At 38.6% G+C, this 26,374-nt stretch overlaps 1 protein-coding gene across 3 annotated transcripts; it reads left to right on the top strand.

Annotated features, from left to right (window-relative positions):
* The first annotated feature begins 1,173 nt into the window (after positions 1–1,173).
* Positions 1,174–25,685, top strand: LOC110463041. 3 transcript variants are annotated; one of them, XR_002464339.1, is made up of 13 exons: positions 1,174–1,411; positions 3,926–4,337; positions 4,807–5,172; positions 5,502–5,591; positions 5,938–6,093; positions 11,851–11,954; positions 13,013–13,356; positions 14,981–15,764; positions 16,081–16,102; positions 16,783–16,913; positions 18,206–18,404; positions 23,372–23,753; positions 25,171–25,685. XR_002464339.1 is itself a non-coding variant. In XM_021517379.1 (12 exons), exons 2-12 carry the CDS (start codon positions 3,935–3,937, stop codon positions 23,683–23,685), a joined length of 2,913 nt encoding a protein of 970 aa, XP_021373054.1. In that variant the 5' UTR covers positions 1,174–1,411; positions 3,926–3,934; the 3' UTR covers positions 23,686–25,685. The 3 variants fall into 3 exon arrangements, 2 of the variants coding, with proteins under 2 accessions (XP_021373054.1, XP_021373055.1); XM_021517379.1 differs by having other exon boundaries at positions 23,372–25,685; XM_021517380.1 differs by lacking the exon at positions 1,174–1,411 and adding an exon at positions 2,669–2,791 and having other exon boundaries at positions 23,372–25,685.
* The last annotated feature ends 689 nt before the right edge of the window (positions 25,686–26,374 follow it).

The raw sequence follows: 26,374 nt of genomic DNA on the forward strand, positions 1-26,374 counted from the left end.
TACTAGGTTCGGCCTCTGTGTTACCTTGATCTTGTTCTAGGTTCGTCCTATATGTTACCTTGATATTTTACTAGATTCGGCCTATGTGTTACACTGATCTTGTACTAGGTTCGGCCTATGTGTTACACTGATCTTGTACTAGGTTCGGCTTACATGTTACCTTGATCTTGTACTAGGTTCGGCCTCTGTGTTACCTTGATCTTGTACTAGGTTCGGCCTATATATTACCTTGATATTTTACTAGGTTCGGCCTATGTGTTACATTGATCTTTTACTAGATTCGGCCTATGTGTTACAATGATCTTGTACTAGGTTCGGCCTATGTGTTACATTGATCTTGTACTAGGTTCGGCCTATGTGTAACATTGATCTTGTACTAGGTTCTACCTATGTGTTACATTGATCTTGTACTAGGTTCGGCCTTTGTGTTACATTGATCTTGTACTAGGTTCGGCCCATGTGTAACATTGATCTTGTATTAGGTTCGGCTTATGTGTTACATTGATCTTGTACTAGGTTCGGCCAATTTGTATCATTGATCTTGTACTAGGTTCGGCCAATGTGTTACATTGATGCTGTACTAGGTTCGGCCTATGTGTAACATTGATCTTGTACTAGGTTCGGCCTATGTGTTACATTGAACTTGTACTCGGTTCGGCCTATGTGTTACATTGATCTTGTACTAGGTTCGGCCTATGTGTTACATTGATCTTGTACTAGGTTCGGCCTATGTGTTATCTTGATCTTGTACTAGGTTCGGCCTATGTGTAACATTGATCTTGTACTAGGTTCGGCCTATGTGTAACATTGATCTTGTACTAGGTTCGGCTTACATGTTACCTTGATCTTGTACTATGTTCGGCTCATGTGTTACAATGATCTTGTACTAGGTTCGGCCTATGTGTTACCTTGATCTTGTACTAGGTTCGGCCTATGTGTTACCTTGATCTTTTACTAGGTTCGGCTCATTTGTTACCTTGATCTTGTACTAGGTTCGGCCTATATGTTACCTTGATATTTTACTAGGTTCGGCCTATGTGTTACCTTAATCTTTTACTAGGTTCAGCCTATGTGTTACATTGATCTTGTACTAGGTTCGGCCTATGCACATGTGTTCATGTGTTACATGTAAACGCTTATTAGTTAGTGGGGGTATCAAGACATGTACTCGCGTCCGCAATAAATTTCACAAAACAGGTACACCGATAAGGATTTACAACGATAAAACACTGTTTGAACTCCTGGAGATAACATATGCTTTATATAAAGCCATAAAGTTTCAGCAAGTCATGATCTCGAGCAACTTGGAAAGATACGCCATTTGTCATCAAACTGTGAGAATTATCTGTGTATACCTTACAAGCTACCTGTGTCCTTTGGTGTAATATGGAAGAGAAAAGCTGAGAACCAGGTAATATTGTGTTTATATGAATAATAGAAAGCAGAGGAAATGTGTGTACTAGATTAAAACAATTGCTGTCACAACTGAACTTGTCATATACATTTGCTTAAGGATTGCTGAAAAGTTCTAGATTTTTGTAATTTGGAATAACCTATTATAAATTTAGAGAAAACATTTGGGCTTGTTTAAAATATTACATTGACTGTTTTATGTACATAGCCAAAATAATTTCGTTTTGAGATCTCATCGTTTCTGATCAAGTCGAGGAATTACACAACAAGATCGAGTCCTAATACTTGGGTTGCTTTATTTGTTCTGGTAATCACTAAACGTTGTTTTCATGCATTGCTATACGGCATGGGGTTTACAGAAACAAATTTAAAAGGAAATCGTGAAGTTATAACAAGCAGCACACAATGACAGTTGTTTGATTTACTGAAGTAACACCACGCGAAAATGTATTTGTCCGAATAAGGGACAGACGTCTAGGACGTATATCGTTTGTTGTAGGAGGAAATAATGACGTAGCGCGTTCTCAGTTTGGTCGACCGGAAAAATGGAATAACATCAAACACTCTCTGTAGTGTCTTTTTAATTCCGACAACCCCAGCGCCTCGGAGTTAGCACTATTTGTAAATAATACTTACTATTAACCGCCAATGTATAGCCCAGCAATGGCTTAAATAACAATATCCCGAACTGACTCAAATCCTACATAAACTCTTTTACTGATGTATGTAATATCTAACTGCGAAAGTCGCCGGGGGTCATATAACAGTGGGGAGTATTTTAAGTTTCTCGTTATAATAACGACTTTTTTCTCGTAATAACGACTTTCAAAACTCGTTATAACGATAAATGTCAAATACTCCTACTGTTTTATGTAGGGGGCTTTCGTACCTAACTGCCAAATGTACGACCTATAATTCTGTCAGCAGAACGGTGTACATCAGAGTTATAATGCCTAGTTCGGGTTTTGATTAAATAGTTTCTGACATGAAATTTCAAAAAGTCCTATGTAGGTATTACCTTTGTGTTTAAATATTTCTTTCGACAGGAGCTTACAATTCCAACACGACAGTGTTAGTCGGGTCTTTATCAGCAAAATATACATCTAGTTAGTATTGTCGGGGTGCAACTATATAAACGGATCTGTGACGTACTGCACTTAAGTTTGATAAAATATACGATCCCGATAACCTTACCAACACAAGGTCAAGATTTTACCTAAAGAAAAATCAATATTTTACTTCCGGCATTCTCGTACATGTGATATAATAATGATCTGAACGAAAAGTGTAACTTTGATTTTACATTGGTCTGATACACTGCATTACAAACAAGACGGGACTTATTTGGAACACTTCACAACAGTGTTCTGTGGAACAGGTAGGATATCTCATCATATACAATGTACCGTTGTGTAAAAGTGTCATTCAGTTCATTTTACCTGTAAACAAACAAATGTGAAGTTGTAATGGTAATAAATAGTTAAAGTATTTTAGATAAAAGTGTTGATATGGAAATTTAAAGTTGAGCAAAAATGGTGGAGAATTTACGAACGAAATTCACACTTACAATCGTTCCACGAATATCAAATCGATAAGTTTGACGTAGGTTTTGTATAGAGGTTATATAGTACACCAAATGATTGTCTTGTAACACCTCGATGACTAGCATGATGTGCAGTCCGTCATATTTACCAGACATAAGATTTTGTGACATCAGATTTGATCAGACGAAGGTGACAGAGGGCATATCGTACAAATCATCGTCACATATACATATTTAACTGGTTAAGTTTGACGTGTCTGTATTTGGTATGATTAACACTATTGACCGTATTATCCGTGTTTATTATTCAATTATAACCCTTGGCTGAGGTCGATACCTGGATTTATCAGCCCGAGAAAAGATATATTAACCGAGGACGCAGTTAAAGGCTACAATTGTTTTATTATTTTCAAAACAGTAATGTGAGCAATCTGACAAAAAAAGCAACGGATGCGGGACGGTGCGTTCAATTGAAGACACGTCATAATTCGATTTTTAGCAACACCATTTCTTCAACAAAAATTACACGCTCCACGTCAATAAAGGGTTGTATTGGTGGACACCTGATGCACTTCTGGCCAATCACTTGTTGGGAATAAAATGAAAACATTATAAGATATGATGAAAAATGACGAGGGCTCCAGCTCGACTAAAAAATCCAAATCAGGAAAAAACGCTATACTATAATGTAACTACAACTAATACATTTAGCGTGACTTCAAAACTGTTGCAAATGGTTTTTGTATCATCTAGTTAAAACAAATGTCACGTAATGTATATCAAATTAAATTATTATTGAAACTTCCCAATAGATCGAGTCGGATTTGGTAGGTTACGTTGTAATTATGGGATAAACCTAGCTAAGAATTTTTTAACAATTTTTAAAATAGGATATTGGTTGGTATACATGTATAATTTCAAATGTAATATAGAACATTTCAGATTGTTAATAAAATCATATTAATTTAGGTAACCAATATGGCTGAATCTTCTAGAGCAACGAGGCATATGCTGAAAGCTACCGACGATGGTAGCATAGAGGATTATGACAAATGGATAGGTCGAGGAGCTGATATGTCTGGTACAGACAAGAAAGGGCAGAACGCGCTACACTTCCTAGTGAAACAGGGAAAGTTTAACATGCTACAACACATACTCACCAGCAAACCGGAAGTGTGTCAGCTGGTGAACAAAGTAGACAGCAAAGGGTGGTCCCCGCTACATCTCTGCTGTATACAACATCCCGTGGAACTCCGAACACTCGAACTGTTACTGACGTTTGGAGGTGATCCTACCATAGAACACAGGTGTGGTAACTGTAAGGACCTTGTGGATAAAGATGCCAAGGACTTTCTACATTGGAGGAAGCGTCATAACAAAGGTAGGTACTATATAGCAATGTGTAGTGTCACTCAAATCCAATCTTTCATTTACTGTAAAAGTGGAAATATTCGTGGTGTGGAAATGCAAGCACTTTTGGGCTGAGTTAATTAGCGAGAAATGTTCAACACTCTAATATATATTCATAGAGGAAGATGATATATAAATTATAGATATATATATATATATCATATATAAATTATAGATATATATATATCATATATAAATTTCGCAACCATTGCCAGGGCAAAATAGTTCCACCCGTGAAACCTTTCAGTACGTTTTACAAGCTACTTGAAGTAGCAAATATAATAAGATTGGTAAAACATATCGCAAAACAATCAATATAAACCATAAATAGAAAACAGTTTATAAATTCATAATATAGAACGTACATAATAAAAATCATAAAATTAAATATGAATATATTTAAAAAAATATTTAATCACGTAAACCATTGTGGACTGTAGGATTACCAAGTGATATCAGGCTTCTCCCTAACAAGCTCATTGTTGAATACATGGGGAGATTTGGACATCTTGATGACGACTTCACACTAAATTATGACAAATTTTTGGAGGAGGGACAAGTCGAATCTGCCGTTATCCAGATAGTTATAGCAGGTCCACAAGGTGTAGGTAAAACCACTCTATTGCACTCTATGACGGGGTCGAAAGTAAAGAAAAACGGCCCGAACCCAACAAGATGTATAGAAATGTTTCCTATGAAATTTACAATTGACTTGGATGACGTCACTACGGAGGACCATGGAGATGGAACGGATTATATGACATACTTACAGCAATTCGTGGACACTGTGCTCAAGAGGATGGAAGGTAAACTGTTTTATGTATAGTCGAAAATAAACGAAAGAGCATTCCTATCAAGAATCACTTTTATTCTATTAATGATAATCTAGCTAAGATACCACTTTTGATCCCCGGGGTTTGTTTACACATATTTGACGGTAGATTGAATAATGTCCTTTTCGCTAGTGATATGCTTTTCTCGCGGTTATGTTCTCCACACCACATGATAGTCATGTGATCAAAATCAACACTAAAACGTGTTAACTGTTTTATAAATTTTTAAGTGCGACCTGTTAAATTTTATAACCCATAGTTCAGACATGTCTATGTATTAGATCCTTTTCCTTTATATTTAGATTCAGGACTACCAAGAAGTCAGACTTGGCTGAAGCGACACCTGTCTATCAGCTCTCGTTCTGGTCAGGAGGTTGCTGTGTCGAGACAAAGTAAGAGACGTTGTAATCTAATCTGTTGACCCCTAACGACATACATGTGTTTGGGTACTCTTCCAAGACTATCAGTTGTACAGTCTAATATCAAGAGTGAATGAGTCAATGAGTTTAACCTACTCAGGTGTAAGCTATTGGTTAGGAGTTGTGTCATTACTTTTCATACATTTTTAAAACTACTCTAATAAATTGACCAATCAGTAACATATCATTTGACTGTTAATTCCATCAGACATTAGTAACACAGGCTACAGAAAATGTTGCAACTTGTGTCATATCAATTAAGTGAAAGAACATTAAAACTTATTTACTAATTGTAATGTCTCTTTCGTTATTCTTGTAGAAACCAAAGGCACAAATTCGAAGGCAAATTTGTCCATATTGGATTTTTCTGGAGATGATGTATACCAGGATATTCAACATTGGTTTATGACTAATCACGGAGTCTATTTTCTAATATTCTCATTAAAGGAATACCCACATCTGGTCAAGGTGTTAGGTAGGTACAGCTATACCCATATCTAGTCCATATGTAGGGTAGATACAGTTATACTCACATCTGGTCCATGAGTAAGGTAGATTGTCCAAAGGTAAGGCAGATACAGCTATACCCACAGCTTGTCCAGAAGTTAGATAAGTACAACTAGCCTTACCCACAGCTGGTCCAGGTGTAGAATAGGTACAGCTATACCCACAGCTTGTCCAGGTGTAGAATAGGTACAGCTATACCTACAGCTGGTCCAGGTGTTAGGTAGGTACAACTATACCCACACCTGGTTCAGGTGTTAGGTAGGTACACCGATATCCACAACTGGTCCAAGCGATAGGAAGGTAAAGATATACACACCGCTAGCCCAGGTGATAGGTAGGTTCGGAGATACAAACAGCTGGTCCATATGATATGTAGGTACAGAGATACACCCAGCTGGTCCATATGATATGTAGGTACAGAGATACACACAACTGGTCAAAGTGTTAGGTAGGTACAGAGGTACACACAGCTGGTCTATATGATAGGTAGGTACAGTTATCCACACAGCTAGTCCAGGTGATAGTTAGGTACAGAGATACACACAGCTGATCCAGGTTTTAGGTAGGTACAACTATACCCACACCTGGTCCAGGTGTTAGGTCGGTACAACTATATCACCAGCTGGTCCAGGTGTAAAGTAGGTACAGGGATACAAACCGCTGGTCCAGGTGGTAGGTAGGTACAGGGATATCCACCGCTGGTCTTAGTGTTAGGTAGGTAAAGAGATAAACACCGCTGTCGAGGTGTTAGGTAGGTACACCGATATCCACAACTGGTCCAAGCGATAGGAAGGTAAAGATATACACACCGCTAGCCCAGGTGATAGGTAGGTACAGTTATTCACACAGCTAGTCCAGGTGATAGTTAGGTACAGAGATACACACAGCTGGTCTATATGATAGGTAGGTACACTTATCCACACAGCTAGTCCAGGTGATAGTTAGGTACAGAGATACACACAGCTGATGCAGGTGTTAGGTAGGTACGGCTATACCCACAACTGGATATAAATTATAGATATATATATATATATATCTATAATTTATATATGATATATATATATCTATAATTTATATATGATATATATATATCTATAATTTATATATGATATATATATATCTATAATTTATATATGATATATATATATCTATAATTTATATATGATATATATATATCTATAATTTATATATGATATATATATATCTATAATTTATATATGATATATATATATATATAATTTATATATTTTACCTACCTAACACTAAGACCAGCTGTGGATATCCCTGTACCTACCTAACACTTGGACCAGCTGTTTGTATCTCTGTACCTACCCATCATATGGACCAGCTGTGTGTATGATAGGTAGGTACAGATATATCCACAGCTACAGCTGGTCCAGGTATAGAATAGGGAAAGCTATACCCACATCTTGTCCAGGCGCAAGGCGGGTACATGGATACCCAGCGCTGGTCCAGGTGTAAGGAAGTTACAGGGATACGCACAGCTGGTCCAGATGATAGGTAGATACAGTTATCCACACAGCTAGTCCAGGTGATAGTTAGGTACAGAGATACACACAGCTGATCCAGGTTTTAGGTAGGTACAACTATACCCACACCTGGTTCAGGTGTTAGGTAGGTACACCGATATCCACAACTGGTCCAAGTGATAGGTAGGTAAAGATATACACACCGCTAGACCAGGTGATAGGTAGGTCCAGAGAAACACACAGCTGGTCCAGGTATAGAATAGGTAAAGCTATCCCCACATCTGGTCCAGAAGGAGGGTAGGTACAGATATGCCCACAGCTTGTCCAGAAGTTAGATAAGTACAACTAGCCTTCCCCACAGCTGGTCCAGGCGCAAGGCGGGTACATGGATACCCAGCGCTGGTCCAGGTGTAAGGTGGGTGCATGGATAACCACATCTGGTCCAGAAGGAGGGTAGGTACAGATATATCCACAGCTGGTCCAGGTTTAAGGTAGTTACAGGGATACGCACAGCTGGTCCAGATGATAGGTAGGTACAGTTATTCACACAGCTAGTCCAGGTGATAGTTAGGTACAGAGATACACACAGCTGATCCAGGTGATAGGTAGGTTCAGAGATACAAACAGCTGGTCCAGGTGTAAAGTAGGTACAGGGCTACACAAAGCTGGTCCATATGATAGGTAGGTACAGTTATTCACACAGCTAGTCCAGGTGATAGTTAGGTACAGAGATACACACAGCTGATCCAGTTGTTAGGTAGGTACAACTATACCCACACCTGGTCCAGGTGTTAGGTCGATACAACTATATCAACAGCTGGTCCAGGTGTTAGGTAGGTACAGCTATACCCACAACTGGTCCAGGTGTAGAATAGGTACAGCTATACCTACAGCTGGTCCAGGTATTAGGTAGGTACAGAGATACACACAGATGATCCAGGTGTTAGGTAGGAACAGAGATACAAACAGCTGGTCCAGGTGTAAGGTAGTTACAGGGATACGCACAGCTGGTCCAGATGATAGGTAGATACAGTTATCCACACAGCTAGTCCAGGTGATAGGTAGGTACAGAGATACACACAACTGATCCAGGTGTTAGGTAGGGACAGAGATACACACAGCTGATGCAGGTGTTAGGTAGGTACAACTATATCAAGAGCTGGTCCAGGTGTTAGGTTGGTACAGCTATACCCACAACTGGTCCAGGTGTTAGGTTGGTACAGCTATACCCACAACTGGTCCAGGTGTTAGGTAGGTACAGAGATACACACAGCTGGTCCATATGATAGGTAGGTACAGAGATACACACAGCTGATCTATATGATAGGTAGGTACAGTTATCCACACAGCTAGTCCAGGTGATAGGTAGGTTCAGAGATACAAACAGCTGGTCCAGATGTTAGGTAGGTACAGAGATACACACAGCTGGTCCATATGATATGTAGGTACAGAGATACACACAGCTGATCCAGGTGTTAGGTAGGTACAGAGATACACACAGCTGGTCCATATGATAGGTAGGTACAGTTATTCACACAGCTAGTCCAGGTGATAGGTAGGTACAGAGAAACACACAGCTGGTCCAGGTATTAGGTAGGTACAGAGATACCCACAGCTGGTCCAGGTGTAAGGTAGGTACAGGGATACACACAGCTGGTCCATATGATAGGTAGGTACAGAGATACACACAGCTGGTCCGTATGATAGGTAGGTACAGTTATTCACACAGCTAGTCCAGGTGTAAGGTAGTTACAGGGATACACACAGCTGGTCCAGGTGTTAGGGAGGTACAGAGATACCCACAGCTGGTCCAGGTGGAAGGTAGGTACAGGGATACACACAGCTGGTCCAGGTGTTAGGGAGGTACAGAGATACCCACAGCTGGTCCAGGTGTAAGGTAGTTACAGGGATACCCACACCTGGTCCAGGTGTTAGGTAGGTACAGAGATACCCACAGCTGGTCCAGGTGTAAGATAGTTACAGGGATACCCACACCTGGTCCAGGTGTTAGGTAGGTACAGAGATACCCACAGCTGGTCCAGGTGTTAGGTAGGTACAGAGATACACACAGCTGGTCCAGGTGATAGGTAGGTACAGTTATCCACACAGCTGGTCCAGGAGTACAGGGATACACACAGCTGGTCCAGGTGTTAGGGAGGTACAGAGATACCCACAGCTGGTCCAGGTGTAAGGTAGTTACAGGTATACACACAGCTGGTCCAGGTGTTAGGTAGTTACAGGGATACACACAGCTAGTCCAGATGTTAGGTAGGTACAGGGATACACTCAGCTGGTCCAGGTGTTAGGTAGGTACAGAGATACACACAGCTGGTCCAGGTGTTAGGTAGGTACAACTATACCCACACCCGGTCCAGGTGTTAGGTAGGTACAGGGATACACACAGCTGGTCCAGATGATAGGTAGATACAGTTATCCACACAGCTAGTCCAGGTGATAGTTAGGTACAGAGATACACACAACTGGTCAAAGTGTTAGGTAGGTACAGATATATCCACAGCTGGTCAAAGTGTTAGGTAGGTACAGATATATCCACAGCTGGTCAAAGTGTTAGGTAGGTACAGATATATCCACAGCTGGTCCAGGTGTTAGGTAGGTACATATATACCCACAGCTGGTCAAAGTGTTAGGTAGGTACAGAGATACACACAACTGGTCAAAGTGTTAGGTAGGTACAGATATATCCACAGCTGGTCAAAGTGTTAGGTAGGTACAGATATATCCACAGCTGGTCAAAGTGTTAGGTAGGTACAGATATATCCACAGCTGGTCCAGGTGTTAGGTAGGTACATATATACCCACAGCTGGTCAAAGTGTTAGGTAGGTACAGAGATACACACAACTGGTCAAAGTGTTAGGTAGGTACAGATATATCCACAGCTGGTCAAAGTGTTAGGTAGGTACAGATATATCCACAGCTGGTCAAAGTGTTAGGTAGGTACAGATATATCCACAGCTGGTCCAGGTGTTAGGTAGGTACATATATACCCACAGCTGGTCAAAGTGTTAGGTAGGTACAGAGCTACCCACAATTGGTCCAAGTGTTAGGTAGGTACAGATATACCCACAGCTGGTCAAAGTGTTAGGTAGGTACAGAGATACCCATAGCTGGTCCAGGTGTTAGGTAGGTACAGAGATACCCACACCTGGTCCAGGTGTTAGGTAGGTACAGAGATACACACAGCTGGTCCAGGTGTAAGGTAGGTACAAAGATACCCACAGCTGGTCCAGGTGTTAGGTAGGTACAGGGATACACACAGCTGGTCCAGGTGTTAGGTAGGTACACCGATATCCACAACTGGTCCAAGTGATAGGTAGGTAAAGATATACACACCGCTAGACCAGGTGATAGGTAGGTACATTTATACACACCGCTGGTCCAGGTGTTAGGTAGGTAAAGAGATACACACAGCTGGTCCAGGTGATAGGTAGGTACAGTTATCCACACAGCTGGTCCAGGTGATAGGTAGGTACAAATATACCCACAGATGGTCCAGGTGATAGGTAGGTACAGAGATACACACAGCTGGTCCATGTGATAGGTAGGTACAACTATACACACAGCTGGTCCAGGTGTTAGGTAAGTACAGATATACACACAGCTGGTCCAGGTTATAGGTAGGTACATTTATCCACACAGCTGGTCCAGGTGTTAGGTAGGTACAGAGATACACACAGCTGATCCAGGTGATAGGTAGGTACAGTTATCCACACAGCTGGTCCAGGTGATAGGTAGGTACAAATATTCCCACAGCTGGTCCATGTGTTCGGTAGGTACAGTTATCCACACAGCTGGTCCAGGAGTAAGGTAGTTACAGCTATACCCACAGCTAGTCCTTGTGTTAGGTCCATGTAGCTACAGATTTTACTTCAATTTTGATAATCTAGGTAGACAAAATCAAACGTGGGACGTATACAAAGAAAATCTCAATCTGAAGTGAAGGTTTCTTACCTGGGATGACGTGATACCTTGTTAGTTGTTTTTTTACAGGTAGGTAAAACCAGGTTCATGTATTTCCCTCCTATCACATTCTAAAATTATTATGTTATTAATCCAGCAAAATCTTGATTCTATGTTGATGAAACTGGCTCATACGCACGGTTGTTTTTCTCGATATAAGCGAATGGTGGCACAAAGTAAACATCGAGGTGATATGAGTTTTGCAACATTAAGCTGATATTTTGTTTTATGTTTGGATGTTTTTTTAACGTTTTAGATGGTATTTTCACACGACTTCAATACATCTCCCTTTACCACGAGGACGGAAATCACCCGGCTGTGATATTGGTAGGAACGCACCTCGACAAGGTCCCAAACTCGGTAAGACTTATACATATCATGTATCTACATTGCCGGGCGGGTAACAGGCTTGACAAGGTCCCAAACTCGGTAAGACTTATACATATCATTTATCTACACTGTCGGGCGGGTTACAGGCTTGACAAGGTCCCAAACTCTGTTAGACTTATACATATATTTTTTCTACATTGTCGGGAGGGTTTCAGGCCTGATAAGGTCCCAAACTCAGTAAGACTTATAAATAAAAAAAAATCTACATTGCCAGGCGGGTAATAGGCTTGACAAGGTCTCCAACGCGGTAAGATTTAAATATATAATTGATCTTAATTGTCTGGCGGGTTACAGGCTTGACATGGTCCTCAACGCGTTAAGACTGATATATATCATGTACTTGACAAGATCCCAAACTCGGTAAGACTTGTAAATAGTATTTATCTACATTGTCGGGCGGGTTACATGCTTGACAAGGTCCCAAACTCGCTACGACTTATACATATTATTTATCTATATTGTGGGGTGGGTTACAGGCTTGACAAGGCCCCCAATGCAGTAAGACTCATAAATAGCATGTACGTGACAAGATCCCAAACTCGGTTAGACTTATAAATATCATTTATCTATACTGTCGGGCGGGTAGCAGGCGTGACAGGGTCCCCAACGCGTTAAGACTTATATATATCATGTACATGACACGATCCCAAACTCGGTTAGACTTATAAATGTTATGTATCGACAATGTCGGGCAAGTAGCAGGCGTGACAAGGTCCCCAATTCGGTACGACTTATACATATAATTTATCTACGTTGTCGGCCGGATTACAGGCCTGACAAGATTCCAAACTCGGTAAGACTTATAAATACTATTTATCTACATTGCCGGGCGGGTTACAAACTTGACAAGGTCTCCAACGCGGTAAAACTTATAAATATCATGTACGTAACAAGGTCCCCAACTCGGTAAGACTTTTAAATATCATGTATCTTCATTGTCGGGTGGGTTACAGGCTTGCACCATATTGTTTAGTCAGTTTTAAACTCTTCTGAATAGCTAAAACATGTTTTTTGGTCTTTTTTATCAGGCACAAAAGTATGAACAGATACACGCGGAAATTATGGAACATCTGCAGGGATATTCTGATGTCGGAAAATATGCTCTCGAACACGTGAAAGGTGTTTTTCTCGTGGACAATCATGATTTGTCTCAAAAAGCAAAAGACCAGATATGGCAGGCTGTCACAGGAGCAGCCATTGACGGTCCAAAATGGCGGCGCCTCGTTCCCACCAGATGGCTAGCATTGGAACGAGAGATAATTCTCTACAAGGACAGTGGTCACAAAGTGATGACGTTTGGAAATTTCTGCACAATTGCAAAGGAATTGGCGGTACCTATACAGGATGATGAACAAGTGAAGGACGTTCTCAGGTTAGGTCTAAATATAAAATTTTGTAACAGCAAAGGGAAATGATTTTATAAATAATGCACAATCTAATTACAAATACTATCACGAATCAAGCAAGAATAATAAACGGTTAACATGTAATTTTATGTAATGTTAAATATTGATCATAATTGAATATATTATATCCTTGTAATGAAAACAATATACATTAATTATCTCATGAAATCATTTATTTCTGGTTCTCGTTTGTTTCATTATTGTTAAACGGTGCTGTCATATTGTGTTCATTGTTAAGAAACTGGCCAAGCATTATACGGAAATAATGATATTTGGATAAATTTGTAACAAGGCCATGATCTTTCTTTGCGTTGATAAATAGCTCTCTTTAGATATGTAGTGTCGGATATAAATATTTAACGACACGTGTAGTATAAAACATGTTAACACTTAACCTTACAGTTTAACAAGGTGATCAAATAAACAGTACAAGGGGTGAAATTGTTTCCCCTGAAATAGTGGCTTGACCACTGGTCAACCTTAATGTAAAACTGCCTTTATGTTATACGGCCCGTTTTAATTCTATTTTGTTATGAAAAGTATCGAAAATTGTTGTTAGAAAATAATCATGGCACGCAAAATGTTGTTGATAATAATAATAATAATAATAATAATAATAATAATTCGAGGTCCTTATATACCGCTTTATCACAACCTAGTTCGTAGGTCGTCTCAAAGCGGTTGACAAATTATTATCCGTGGTTATAGGGCCTTTGCAACCAGCCAAAATCTTATTCAACTCCCTGGGGAGCATACAGCCGGTGCTGCCATTTCGACGCTCACAGCTAGCATTCCACGAATCTAGCACTACCCAACCACGTGCTCATTTACAGCTGAGTAAACTGGAACAAGCGGAGTAAAGTATCTTGCTCAAAGATACAACACAGTGCCGTGCCGTGACTCGAACCCGAAACCCGCCGGCGTCCTACCACTAGACTACCGTGCCTCCTAAACAATATCAAAATGTTAAGAAGTTAACAATGTCAAGAAATTTGTGTATCAATAAAGTCCTTTGTGCAAGCATAGCTATTGTTTATTTATAGGACAGGTAAATGTACAGAGACTTAGTTAAGTGCCGTGACGAGACTCGAACTCTTGTTGATAATCATAATGTGAAGGTCACCTTAAATTGAAACATATTGAAATATAAAACGACTTGTACTGAAATGTTCTTATAAAAGTACGTTGAACAGACAGAATATAGCATGTAGCTATAATTTATTGATTATTCCTTTGATGCTTGTTAACAACAGAACCATGGAAGTCTGTTTTCAGGTGCGCAATTAAATAATGTCACCACAAAGTGTCAATTCCCAATGCCACAACATGACAAAGATCGTGTCGTTAGTGACTGGCATATTTTCCACGGTTTGATAGAGACATCACGAAGGGTGCCAAGAGTGGCGCAGGTTAGGTTGACCTTCAGGAATACCTTTTCTCTTTTTGTCTCCTTTCCAATTTCCCGTGAGCAGTTTAATACCTGACGTTGTAATTATGTATTTGCTTTATAATCATTGTTCCTTTTTTGTCACAATCTTATTTTAACTTTAAAAAAAATTGTGTCTGAATGTTATATATTTTGTCTTTAAGATTCTTGCACAAGAAGAAATCTATTCTGATATGCCAAACAGCTTCGTCCATCACATCACATGACCCGATAGTTGTGGATACACAATGGCTGATCAATCAACTGGTCGAACTATTAACAGTCAAACAGCCTTACGTATCGTCTCAGTTTGTAGAAAGCTTTTTGGAACGTGACAGCAAGGAAGGGAAACCAAGAAACAAGAAGAACTTCATAGCAGCAGTTACCCGACTGTCGTTGATTGCCGAGCCTCTTCCAGCAAAAACAGAAAACAAAGCCAGCTACTACGTTGTGCCGTGCATGCTACCGCCTGTCAATAATAAGCTTATCGGGTCCATTCTAGATCAGGCGAATAAGTCTTCCTCCCTGTGGGTCGTTTCGAACGATCAATTCATTCCACCTGCACTAAACGACAAACTGTTGACAATATTCATCAATAGGTTTGAAGTGCTTTTCGATCCGATATCTCGCGAGAGTTTGATATATAGACATAACGCTGGTTTTATAGTGAATCCCGGTTTGAACTTAACACTACAGTGCAGCAGCTCTATGGTTAAATTGACTTTGTTTTCATCCACCGGTTCTCAAATGCATGATGGGATCGGGAATATCATTCGGCAATCGGTGGTAGGCTTGTTTGAAGACCCCAAGAAATTTGAATGCCGTTTTCTCTATGAAGACGGTTCAAAGGAGAATTTCGTGAAAGTCTCTGACGATGGATCATTCAGCAGGAAGTCAGTTTCCCTCAATCAGGATCTATCAAGGGACATGGCCATCTGGTTCGGACAGGTACCTTATACACTAACAGCACGCAAGTGCTCAGAGCCTGATTTAAATAACCTGTCATTAACTAAATTATCTTAATTTTAGTTTAAAGCAACTGAATAAAAAATATTTTCAATAACTTTGAATATCATGTTTAATTCTTACGCTTGCTATTTCTGTTATGTATTTCAATATTTAAACAATGATGGAAGAGCTATGGTTTTCAGTGGCCGCCATTTATACGGCTGACAAAATCTTCTAGGAAAACTTGTTCGAAACGAAACCAAAAATTAACTATTATCGTTAATGTGTAATGATGGATTATGTTTTACCCTTTCAGACGCCAGACAGTGCTGCGACTGGTATGTTGCTTGTAGTTTATTTGATAATTGACGCGCATATACAAGTTTATAGCAAATTGGTCAGACTGAAGTATATTTATATTTCGCGTATTTTGATTTCTCAAACTAACTCTGTACTCTTTTGTGAGAACATCAATATTTGGCGTTCAATTAACGCATGTGTTCTGGGTAACACATGAATTCAATGATCGTACATCAACGCGAATTATAGCATACACAAGATTATTTAAAAAGATGAATGCACAGGAAGGCCCCTTTCGCGTATCCGGTTCCATCAGTTGAAACGGTTAAACCTGAAAGAAAACAACAGGCGCAGGTCTGAACCGCGGCATTTGTAGATTGAGGGGTCGAGACGTGCCTGAACGAACTTAAAATGCTGACTACTGCTAGTTTGCGTAATTTCTTTATAGAATAAGGTCAAGCCACATGAATATTTTAAGATACACTAAATGATTAAGTGGACGCGTGAAAAAAGGGAAAACTATCCTTTATACAATGTTATTTATTCTCCCAAACTGTGCATTTTTTTTTAGCTCAAAGTGCGTTCGTTTATCGTGGAATATTTCTGCGCCACCTGAATCGTTTCAACCAGGACTTTAGTGAAGTCGTAATAAAAACACTTTTTGTAGTGGAGTTTAAAATGTAAAAGTGACTTGCAATTTGCTGTTTATTTTTCAAAGGCACCAGTTTTAATCCAAAAGAAGATCCAGAACTTAGTCCAAAACGTCTGAGCCATGTTGCAAAACATATCGGGAATAGCTATGCCGTAGTGTGTGCGTGCCTTGGAGTAGAGACTGCTGTCGTCGAACAGGTAACGTGGCTTGGTGCTACACGTGTCTCTTTTTTTGCTATAAAATGGTCTCCCTGACTGCCTGCAGTAATAGAGTGAAATAGGGCGAAATGTCTCTATGATATTTGACAGTTGACTTTACTGATTTAGAACACTGTCGCTAAGTGAGTTCTTTACAGCGGTACATAGTCAAGACACCGGTCATTTGCACTCTTTCCCTGACAAAGGAATTGACGTTTTCGAAAGCTCACGAAATAAGTTTTCAATTCCTGTCTGTATTCAAAACAAACTGAACCTTTACGGAAGAGGGCATCATAGCGGTGTTGACATGCTCGGTGTTATTCGCGTTGAATAAATTAACGCGAAAATATCCACACGCTGTCTACTTAATCGTATTATATTTATATGTTTCATATCAATAGCCAAGCAAAAATGATCAGTTTGAAGACGCGAACACTTCCACACACGCAAATGTCTACTTTTACACTAATTACATGCATGTAGAAACTTGGAATACGTAATAACATACATGTTATGCAATGTAATAAAAAGGGAATGCTTCGCGTCGCCAGTAAAATTCAGTTTGCGACAGTATAATCATGATATACCGCCGCTTATTTCAAAAAATACAGTCGCGCTATCCCCTAAATAGACGATTCTGAATAGTTAATTGCTAAGTCATGATTGTGAAAGAATAAAATAAAATTGGATATGAAAAGAAAAAGGCAAAATAAGTACACTCAAAGTATTAATGCTTCACAAAGTTTCAAAGTGGCAATAACAAGATTAAGTAAGTACTAAGTACTGAAATCAAATTGCTCAACCAGCATTAGATTGTGTACATGTACTTATGTACGATGTATGAGGCACTTTTCAATATAGTAATTGAAACATTGAAATATGTCGGCGTTAGGCAGGTGGAAAACGAATCGATAGACACAGGATCGAGGTTTTAAGTTATTCCAATCGGGGTCTCTATGATTGGATCATTATAAATATAATCAGTACTTTTTGGCACACTTTAAATGTTTGGTGAACCTTAAAGCAACACATATAGTTAGGTTAGAATGAATTCATGGATATTTATGTTTTAGGTAGTAAATAGGGAAATGATGTCAGATATAATTGATTTTGGAGCTTAAAGAGGTCGCAATTGTTTTTAATAATTTGCAAAGCTTTAATGCCTGTCTAGAAAGGTAAGATATAGTAAGCCTTTCTATTATTTTAATAGTGCAATTCTATGAACAAATCAGTAGGAAATCCGTATAACAAATTAATGAAAATGTGTTCTATTCAAATTCGTTAATAAACAGGAAAGATATCAGCATAGACATCTTGACTTCCGATCACAACTGACGAAAATTCTCCTGCGTTGGCGGGCATTGCAGAAAGGTCGTGCTTCTCTTGGGAAACTTATTGAAGCGATGAAAATGAACAACCTTTCTCACGAGGAGATGTTATTAGATCCTGTCTGGGCTGGTGAAACGGCAATGACAAAACTCAAAGATGCAGGTAAATTATATTCCTCCATTTATGTTTATAAAACATGTATGTTTCAGTTACGATTTTTATTTGTAAATATACTTTCATTATCGTGTCTACGTCACGGATTAATATTTCTAATAAAGTAGTTAAAGAATTACCATGGAAACATGCCAAAATAATGATAACAATAAATTGTATTTATTGAGGATTAAAAAACCTGATTTAGCCTAAGGCTAAACTCCCTCAGGGTCCTCTATATTAGTAAAATGTGTAAGTTTTACATAGTATTTTTTAAAACAAAGTAACATAAATTAAACATAAATGACATCTAAAATATAAGTTATGAGATTGCTGTAAATATTACATGCAATAATATAGTACAGTGTACAATACATCAAATATCACAGAAAGCATACATCGCATGCTTTGAAGGTCTGATAATAGTTAAATGGCCGGAGCCTTACATACATATATGCTTATATAGCAAAGTATAAAAATTACCAGGATATACGCTAATATAGCATAAATTAAATACTGTTTTCTTTAGCTAAAAGTAGGAATCACAGTAGTGCTTTATAGCTCTATGCTGAAACGTGTTAAAAGATGGTGATGACCTTACATCAATTGGCAGTACATTCCAAGTCTTACAAATTGATAAAACTAGACTAGAAGGTTGTCCTGTGCTTAGGAATGTACAACATATTCTGTTCAGGCCGTCGCGTAGCTCTGGAGTGGACACTGTTTACATGTTTAAAACAAGAACATAAATATTCAGGAACAAGTCCATGTACACATTTTAAGGTCATTACAGACTTTTTATAATTTATATACAATTTGAAAGGCATCCATTTCAACCCAGAAAACAATTCTTTTGAAGGAGTTTCAATTGGAACATCTAAAATTAGGCGTGCTGCACGTTTTTGTAATTTACATAATTTGTTCATTGTATTGTCAGTAGAGCCTCCCCACATTGTACAGCAGTATACAAAATGCGGAAATACACATGAACTTACTGACAGATACTGATGCTAGCATCCCTCATGCTAAAAGTAGCATCATATGAATGTGTCGGTACCATCTAGCATGCAAACATTTGTTTGTCCTACGGTTTTCTATCATGTGAAAATAACTTTGACCAGCTTGCTGCTGCTGCTGCTGTATAAGACATCTTCCTGGTTACGTATATAATTAGTACTGCATATGCTGCTGTATCAGACAAGCTTGCTGGTTACGTATATAATAAGTACTGTACATGCTGCTGTATAAGACAAGCTTGTTGGTTACGTATATAATTAGTACTGTACATGCTTCTGTATCAGACACCTTCCTGGTTACGTATATAATTAGAATTGTATATGCTGCTGTATCAGACAAGCTGGCTGGTGTCACATATATAATTAGTACTGTACATGCTGCTGTATCAGACAAACCTGCTGGTTACGTATCTAATTAGTACTGTCCATGCTGCTGTATAAGACAAGCTTGCTGGTTACGTATATAATTTGTCCTGTACATGCTGCTGTACCAGACAAGCTTGCTGGTGACGTATATAATTAGTACTGTACATGCTGCTATATCAGACAAGCTTGCTGGTAACGTATATAATTGGTCCTGTACATGCTGCTGTATCAGACAAGCCTGCTGGTTACGTATATAATTAGTACTGTACATGCTTCTGTATCAGACAAGCCTGCTGGTTACGTATATAATTAGTACTGTCCATGCTGCTGTATCAGACAAGCTTGCTGGTTCCAATTCTAATTAGTACTGTATATGCTGCTGTATCAGACAAGCTTGCTGGTTACGTATATAATTATTCCTGTACATGCTGCTTTATCAGACAAGCTTGCTGGTTACGTATATAATTAGTACTGTATATGCTGCTGTATCAGACAAGCTTGCTGGTTCCAATTCAAATTAGTACTGTATATGCTGCTGTATCAGACAAGCTTGCTGGTTCCAATTCTAATTAGTACTGTATATGCTGCTTTATCAGACACGCTGGCTGGTTACGTATATAATTAGTACTGTCCATGCTGCTGTATCAGACAAGCTTGCTGGTTCAAATTCAAATTAGTACTGTATATGCTGCTGTATCAGACAAGCTTGCTGGTTACGTATATAATTAGTACTGTATATGCTGCTGTATCAGACACGCTGGCTGGTTACGTATATAATTAGTACTGTACATGCTGCTGTATCAGACAAACCTGCTGGTTACGTATCTAATTAGTACTGTCCATGCTGCTGTATAAGACAAGCTTGATGGTTACGTATATAAATGGTCCTGTACATGCTGCTGTATTAGACAAGGTTGCTGGTTACGTATCTAATTAGTACTGTACATGCTTCTGTATCAGACAAGCCTGCTGGATACGTATATAATTAGTACTGTCCATGCTGCTGTATAAGACAAGCTTGATGGTTACGTATATAATTGGTCCTGTACATGCTGCTGTATTAGACAAGGTTGCTGGTTACGTATCTAATTAGTACTGTACATGCTTCTGTATCAGACAAACCTGCTGGTTACGTATATAATTAGTACTGCATATGCTGCTGTATCAGACACGCTGGCTGGTTACGTATATAATTAGTACTGTACATGCTGCTGTATCAGACAAGCCTGCTGGTTACGTATATAATTAGTACTGTATATGCTGCGGTATCAGACACGCTGGCTGGTTACGTATATAATAAGTACTGTATATGCTGCTGTATCAGACAAGCTTGCTGGTTACGTATATAATTGGTCCTGTACATGCTGCTGTATAAGACAAGCTTGCTGATTACGTATATAATTATTACTGTACATGCTGCTGTATCAGACAAGCTTTCTGGTTACGTATATAATTAGTACTGTACATGCTTCTGTATGAGACAAGCCTGCTGGTTACGTATATAATAAGTACTGCACATGCTGCTGTATCAGACAAGCTTGCTGGTGACGTATATAATAAGTACTGTACATGCGTCTGTATAAGACAAACTGGCTGGTTACGTATATAATTAGTACTGTATTTGCTGCTGTATAAGACAAGCTTGCTGGTTTCGTATATAATTAGTACTGTATATGCTGCTGTATCAGACACGCTGGCTGGTTACGTATATAATAAGTACTGTATATGCTGCTGTATCAGACAAGCTTGCTTGTTACGTATGTAATTAGAACTGTACATGCTTCTGTATAAGACAAACTGGCTGGTTACGTATATAATTAGTACTGTACATGCGTCTGTATAAGACAAACTGGCTGGTTACGTATATAATTAGTACTGTATTTGTTGCTGTATAAGACAAGCTTGCTGGTTTCGTATATAATTAGTACTGTATATGCTGCTGTATCAGACACGCTGGCTGGTTACGTATATAATAAGTACTGTATATGCTGCTGTATCAGACAAGCCTGCTGGTTACGTATATAATTAGAACTGTACATGCTTCTGTATAAGACAAGCCTGCTGGTTACGTATATAATTAGTACTGTATATGCTGCTGTATCAGACACGCTGGCTGGTTACGTATATAATTAGTACTGTCCATGCTGCTGTATAAGACAAGCTTGCTGGTTATGTATATAATTGGTCCTGTATATGCTGCTGTATCAGACAAACCTGCTGGTTACGTATATAATTAGGACTGTCCATGCTGCTGTATAAGACAAGCCTGCTGGTTACATATATAATTAGTACTGTACAAGCTACTGTATAACACAAGCCTGCTGGTTACGTATCTAATTAGTACTGTCCATGCTGCTGTATCAGACACGCTGGCTGGTTACGTATATAATAAGAACTGTATATGCTGCTGTATCAGACAAGCCTGCTGGGTACGTATATAATTCGTATTGTATATGCTGCTGTATAAGACAAGCTTGCTGGTTACGTATATAATTAGTACTGTCCATGCTGCTGTATAAGACAAGCCTGCTGGTTACATATATAATTAGTACTGTCTAAGCTGCTGTATAACACAAGCCTGCTGGTTACGTATCTAATTAGTCCTGTCCATGCTACTGTATCAGACAAGCCTGCTGGGTACGTATATAATTCGTATTGTATATGCTGCTGTATAAGACAAGCTTGCTGGTTACGTATATAATTAGTACTGTCCATGCTGCTGTATAAGACAAGCTTGCTGGTTACGTATATAATTAGTAATGTCCATGCTGCTGTATAAGACAAGCTTGCTGGTTACGTATATAATTAGTACTGTCCATGCTGCTGTATAAGACAAGCCTGCTGGTTACATATATAATTAGTACTGTACAAGCTACTGTATAACACAAGCCTGCTGGTTACGTATCTAATTAGTACTGTCCATGCTACTGTATCAGACAAGCCTGCTGGGTACGTATATAATTCGTATTGTATATGCTGCTGTATAAGACAAGCTTGCTGGTTACGTATATAATTAGTACTGTACTTGCTGCTGTATAAGACCAGCCTGTTAATATACTATAACATACGTACTTTACATGCTGATGTATAAGATCACTTTGCTGGTAACTTATATAATTAATAAATAAGAGTGGTCGGTGGCGCAGTAGGTAGCGCACTTGCCTTTAACCAAGGAGGCCGGGGTTCGATTCCCCGATCGGACGTGAAAAAGGTATAGGGTCACACTACCCGACCAAGTTGGTTTACCCCGGGGACTCAGGTTTCCTCCTTTATTATGACCCTCGCGCTCTAACATCCATGGCCAACAAGAGTGATTAAAAGAAGAGGAATTGACTTGTTTCATAATTGTTGTCAATAAATAAAGTTAACGTTTGTAATTATATATAACTAGTACTGTACATGTTGTTGTGTATGTATATTATATTTTACGTACTGTGTCTTCTGTTGTGTAACGTGTATTTTGTTTACATAAATATGTTGTTACGAAATAGTCCTAATGTAATTAAAAGGACAACATTCACAAACATGGAACATGTTTTTATCTGTTGTTTCAAAATTTTAAAAACTAAAATGATTTTTTCTCCTCTTCTACAGACGCAGCTCTTATTCCTGGTATAGATCTGTCGAGTTCCCCCACGAGTGACGACCTGGCAGTGATCACAGGGATTGTTGGCCCAAGTTTCCTCGTCTTCTTCTTGGAACTCGATTTGGATTACTGTGACATCCAGAAGGCAATGGAACTCCACCAAAGGCAAAGCGAGAAAGTCTTGAACATGTACTTGTTGGAATTCTGGGGACAGAGATTGGGGAGCAAGGCGACCTTCTCCCGTATCATCAGCGCCATGCATGAAACCCACTTGGATACGTCTCAACTCAAACACATCAATCCTCGCAACAGCCATTGCTAATTTAATTTTCCCGTAACCACTACATCTTTCTCCAATTTCATGAAGTCATTCTATGTTACCACATATCGGTAAGATCCTGGACGTGACGTCATGCATTTTATTATGACATGAAGTAACAATGGTTGATGCCGGAATATTCTGTTTCCAGAATCGGACACAGAAATAATAAATGTTCCAAAAAAAACCAATTTGTTTTCCAAATAATAGCATGAACATTTGGGTAGACAATTGTTCCAAAATTCGGTTAACTTCGGGTTCTTACATATTTTGAAAATTAACTAACTCGAGTTACGTAAGCAACCACTCTGACGGGAACCTTGCTATACAGTATAGTCAAATGTGCATGGTTAGGCAAAGTTCTATCATTATACATGTTACAGATATATGTACAATATCAATCTTTTAAATATTTCTTTATATCTTATCACATTTGAATCAAACAGATTTATAGATATAGAGCCTATCCAAACTTCTTTTTATTGATTTACAATGAATACTAAGCATGTGAGTTTATACAGTAGGATTTATCATAGCAACATAAGTTAACTTGACTCAAGCTTTAATATTAGCATTCAGGGAAGTATCTTTTTTTTTTTCTTTTTCTTTTTTTTTCTATATTTTAATAAAGGTACATGCAATGGACTTTACGGAACTATTTCACTATATCTTTTAACGAAAGTTCATTCCCCGGATACAAAGAGGTAATTTATCGAAATTAACAGAAAATTTAAACATCTTTTTGAGATATTTTATAAGATATTTCTAATTTATCTTTTACATTATAAACATTTAATGACAGACGTTTTGAGTTTTAATATAATCAGATATTAGAAAGTCTGCATTTCTTCAGAATGTTTTTATGCTTTTTTCTCTCCATTCAAATTAATTCGTGATCGTCTTAAGAGAGAAGTTGTTCTTAATTCAAGCAGGTACACATCATTAATGGTCTAATAATAGAATTTAATACATTTAATTTCAAATCAGTACATGGTCTTTGCCTATGCAACGTACGTGTATATATGTATATGTAGATATGTATGTTATGGATAAATAACGAGTTGGCGTTGTATAAGCTAGTGAAAGGACTATATGTGTACGTTGATTTTAAAGTTTTCAAACGGCAAAGTATTGCTTTATAAGACTCTCAAAGGCATGAAATACCAAGTTCATATTTAAACAAAAGAGTGATCTGTTCTTTAGTTCTAGAATTCCCTCGAGATTGAAGAGAGTGTAAGCGACTGGCAAGGTGTTTGTGCGTGTGTTTACATTGAAGTTCGCAAATAGTTTCATTAAACAGTATATCCAATACCTCCTTCTCTTTTCGTTGTCATCAATCTGTTTGGAGGAGAGTCAGATTTTGATGTGTTGCATACAGTGAATCACAGTGAACGTTTGGCCGTTTTGGTTTCCAAGTATTGTAGTTGGACAATATATAACGTCATAGAGCGGAAATTCCCTTCAATTCCCGTTTCATTCTTGATTTAGTTCGGTGATAAGACAACGACGACGCAACAAGCAGATTTTAAAATGTCTAACAAGAAAGGCAAAAGTGGTCTTCTATTTACAACTATAACATACCAGTATGGGTACCAGTGGCAGCCGTTGGAGGTATGGTTGCTGCACCATTCGTGGCGACAGGTGATTCCATAGATGAGGCTGATGAGACCGACAACGCTGCACGGGGAATCGGGTCACTCCCAGAAAATGTCACTGGAAGGATGGTAACCAACCAATTCAAAGCTATGGGAGAAGTTGGCGAGGCGATGTGGGGAGATGACGATTAGGGTATGTTTAATTAGTTTTGTACATAATAATTATATGCGTCTAGAATGTTTACATTGTATAAGCAATAATTACTGATGTCTTTTTGAATGGTAATCGTGAACAGGCATCATGGCGACTCATCAATGACGCGATAGGCGTCCATAGCAACAATGACAACAATAAGGACGGTAAATGTTTAGAGTACACAACTTTCATGTACATGTATATTAAATTACCAGTGATATACATCGTGATGAAGTTATGGTTTACTTAATTATTTGCCATTGTTTATGCATTCTATGCAACCCTTGTGTCACGAGCCCGGCGTCCTACCACTAGATTATCGGGCTGAGATAGCCTACATAACAACTATACAGATTTATTTGGCTGCATTGCTATTTATAGCACAGGTAATATTTACCTGTATCATCTTAATAAGCAAAAAAATATTTCACTGTTATACATGTTATATATAATGCTCTACTTATAAGCAAAAAATATACAAATGCAGGGAAAATCCTGGTGGGCGATTTCATTAAGAGTGGCTATTCCATGTAAAATTAGAAGAAAATTGAAACATGAAGAGGTCAATGGCCCTCTCCAGTGCCAATGAAAATAAAAAGCTGTACATTATGTAGTCGATTCCTGTCTTGGTGACGGGTGTCATGGATTTTCAATCACCTAAGCGTGTCGGTGATTAAAGTTTGCATGTTCAAACATGGATCGAAAACAATTACTGTTTTTAAAGTCCTAATCATTTGACGAGAAAGACATGTAATTGAGATTCTAATGCAAATGATGTTATCTTTAATATGTCGATGTTTATGCTCAGTAGATGTTGTGTGATTTCGTTCACCTTAAATAAAGTCGGAGAACAATTGGTCTTATTTACAATTACCAGGGTTGCCAACAACCTTCCTAATAC

The sequence above is a fragment of the Mizuhopecten yessoensis genome, unplaced genomic scaffold (genome assembly GCF_002113885.1).
Source record: "Mizuhopecten yessoensis strain PY_sf001 unplaced genomic scaffold, ASM211388v2 scaffold10861, whole genome shotgun sequence".
Taxonomy (NCBI): domain Eukaryota; kingdom Metazoa; phylum Mollusca; class Bivalvia; order Pectinida; family Pectinidae; genus Mizuhopecten; species Mizuhopecten yessoensis.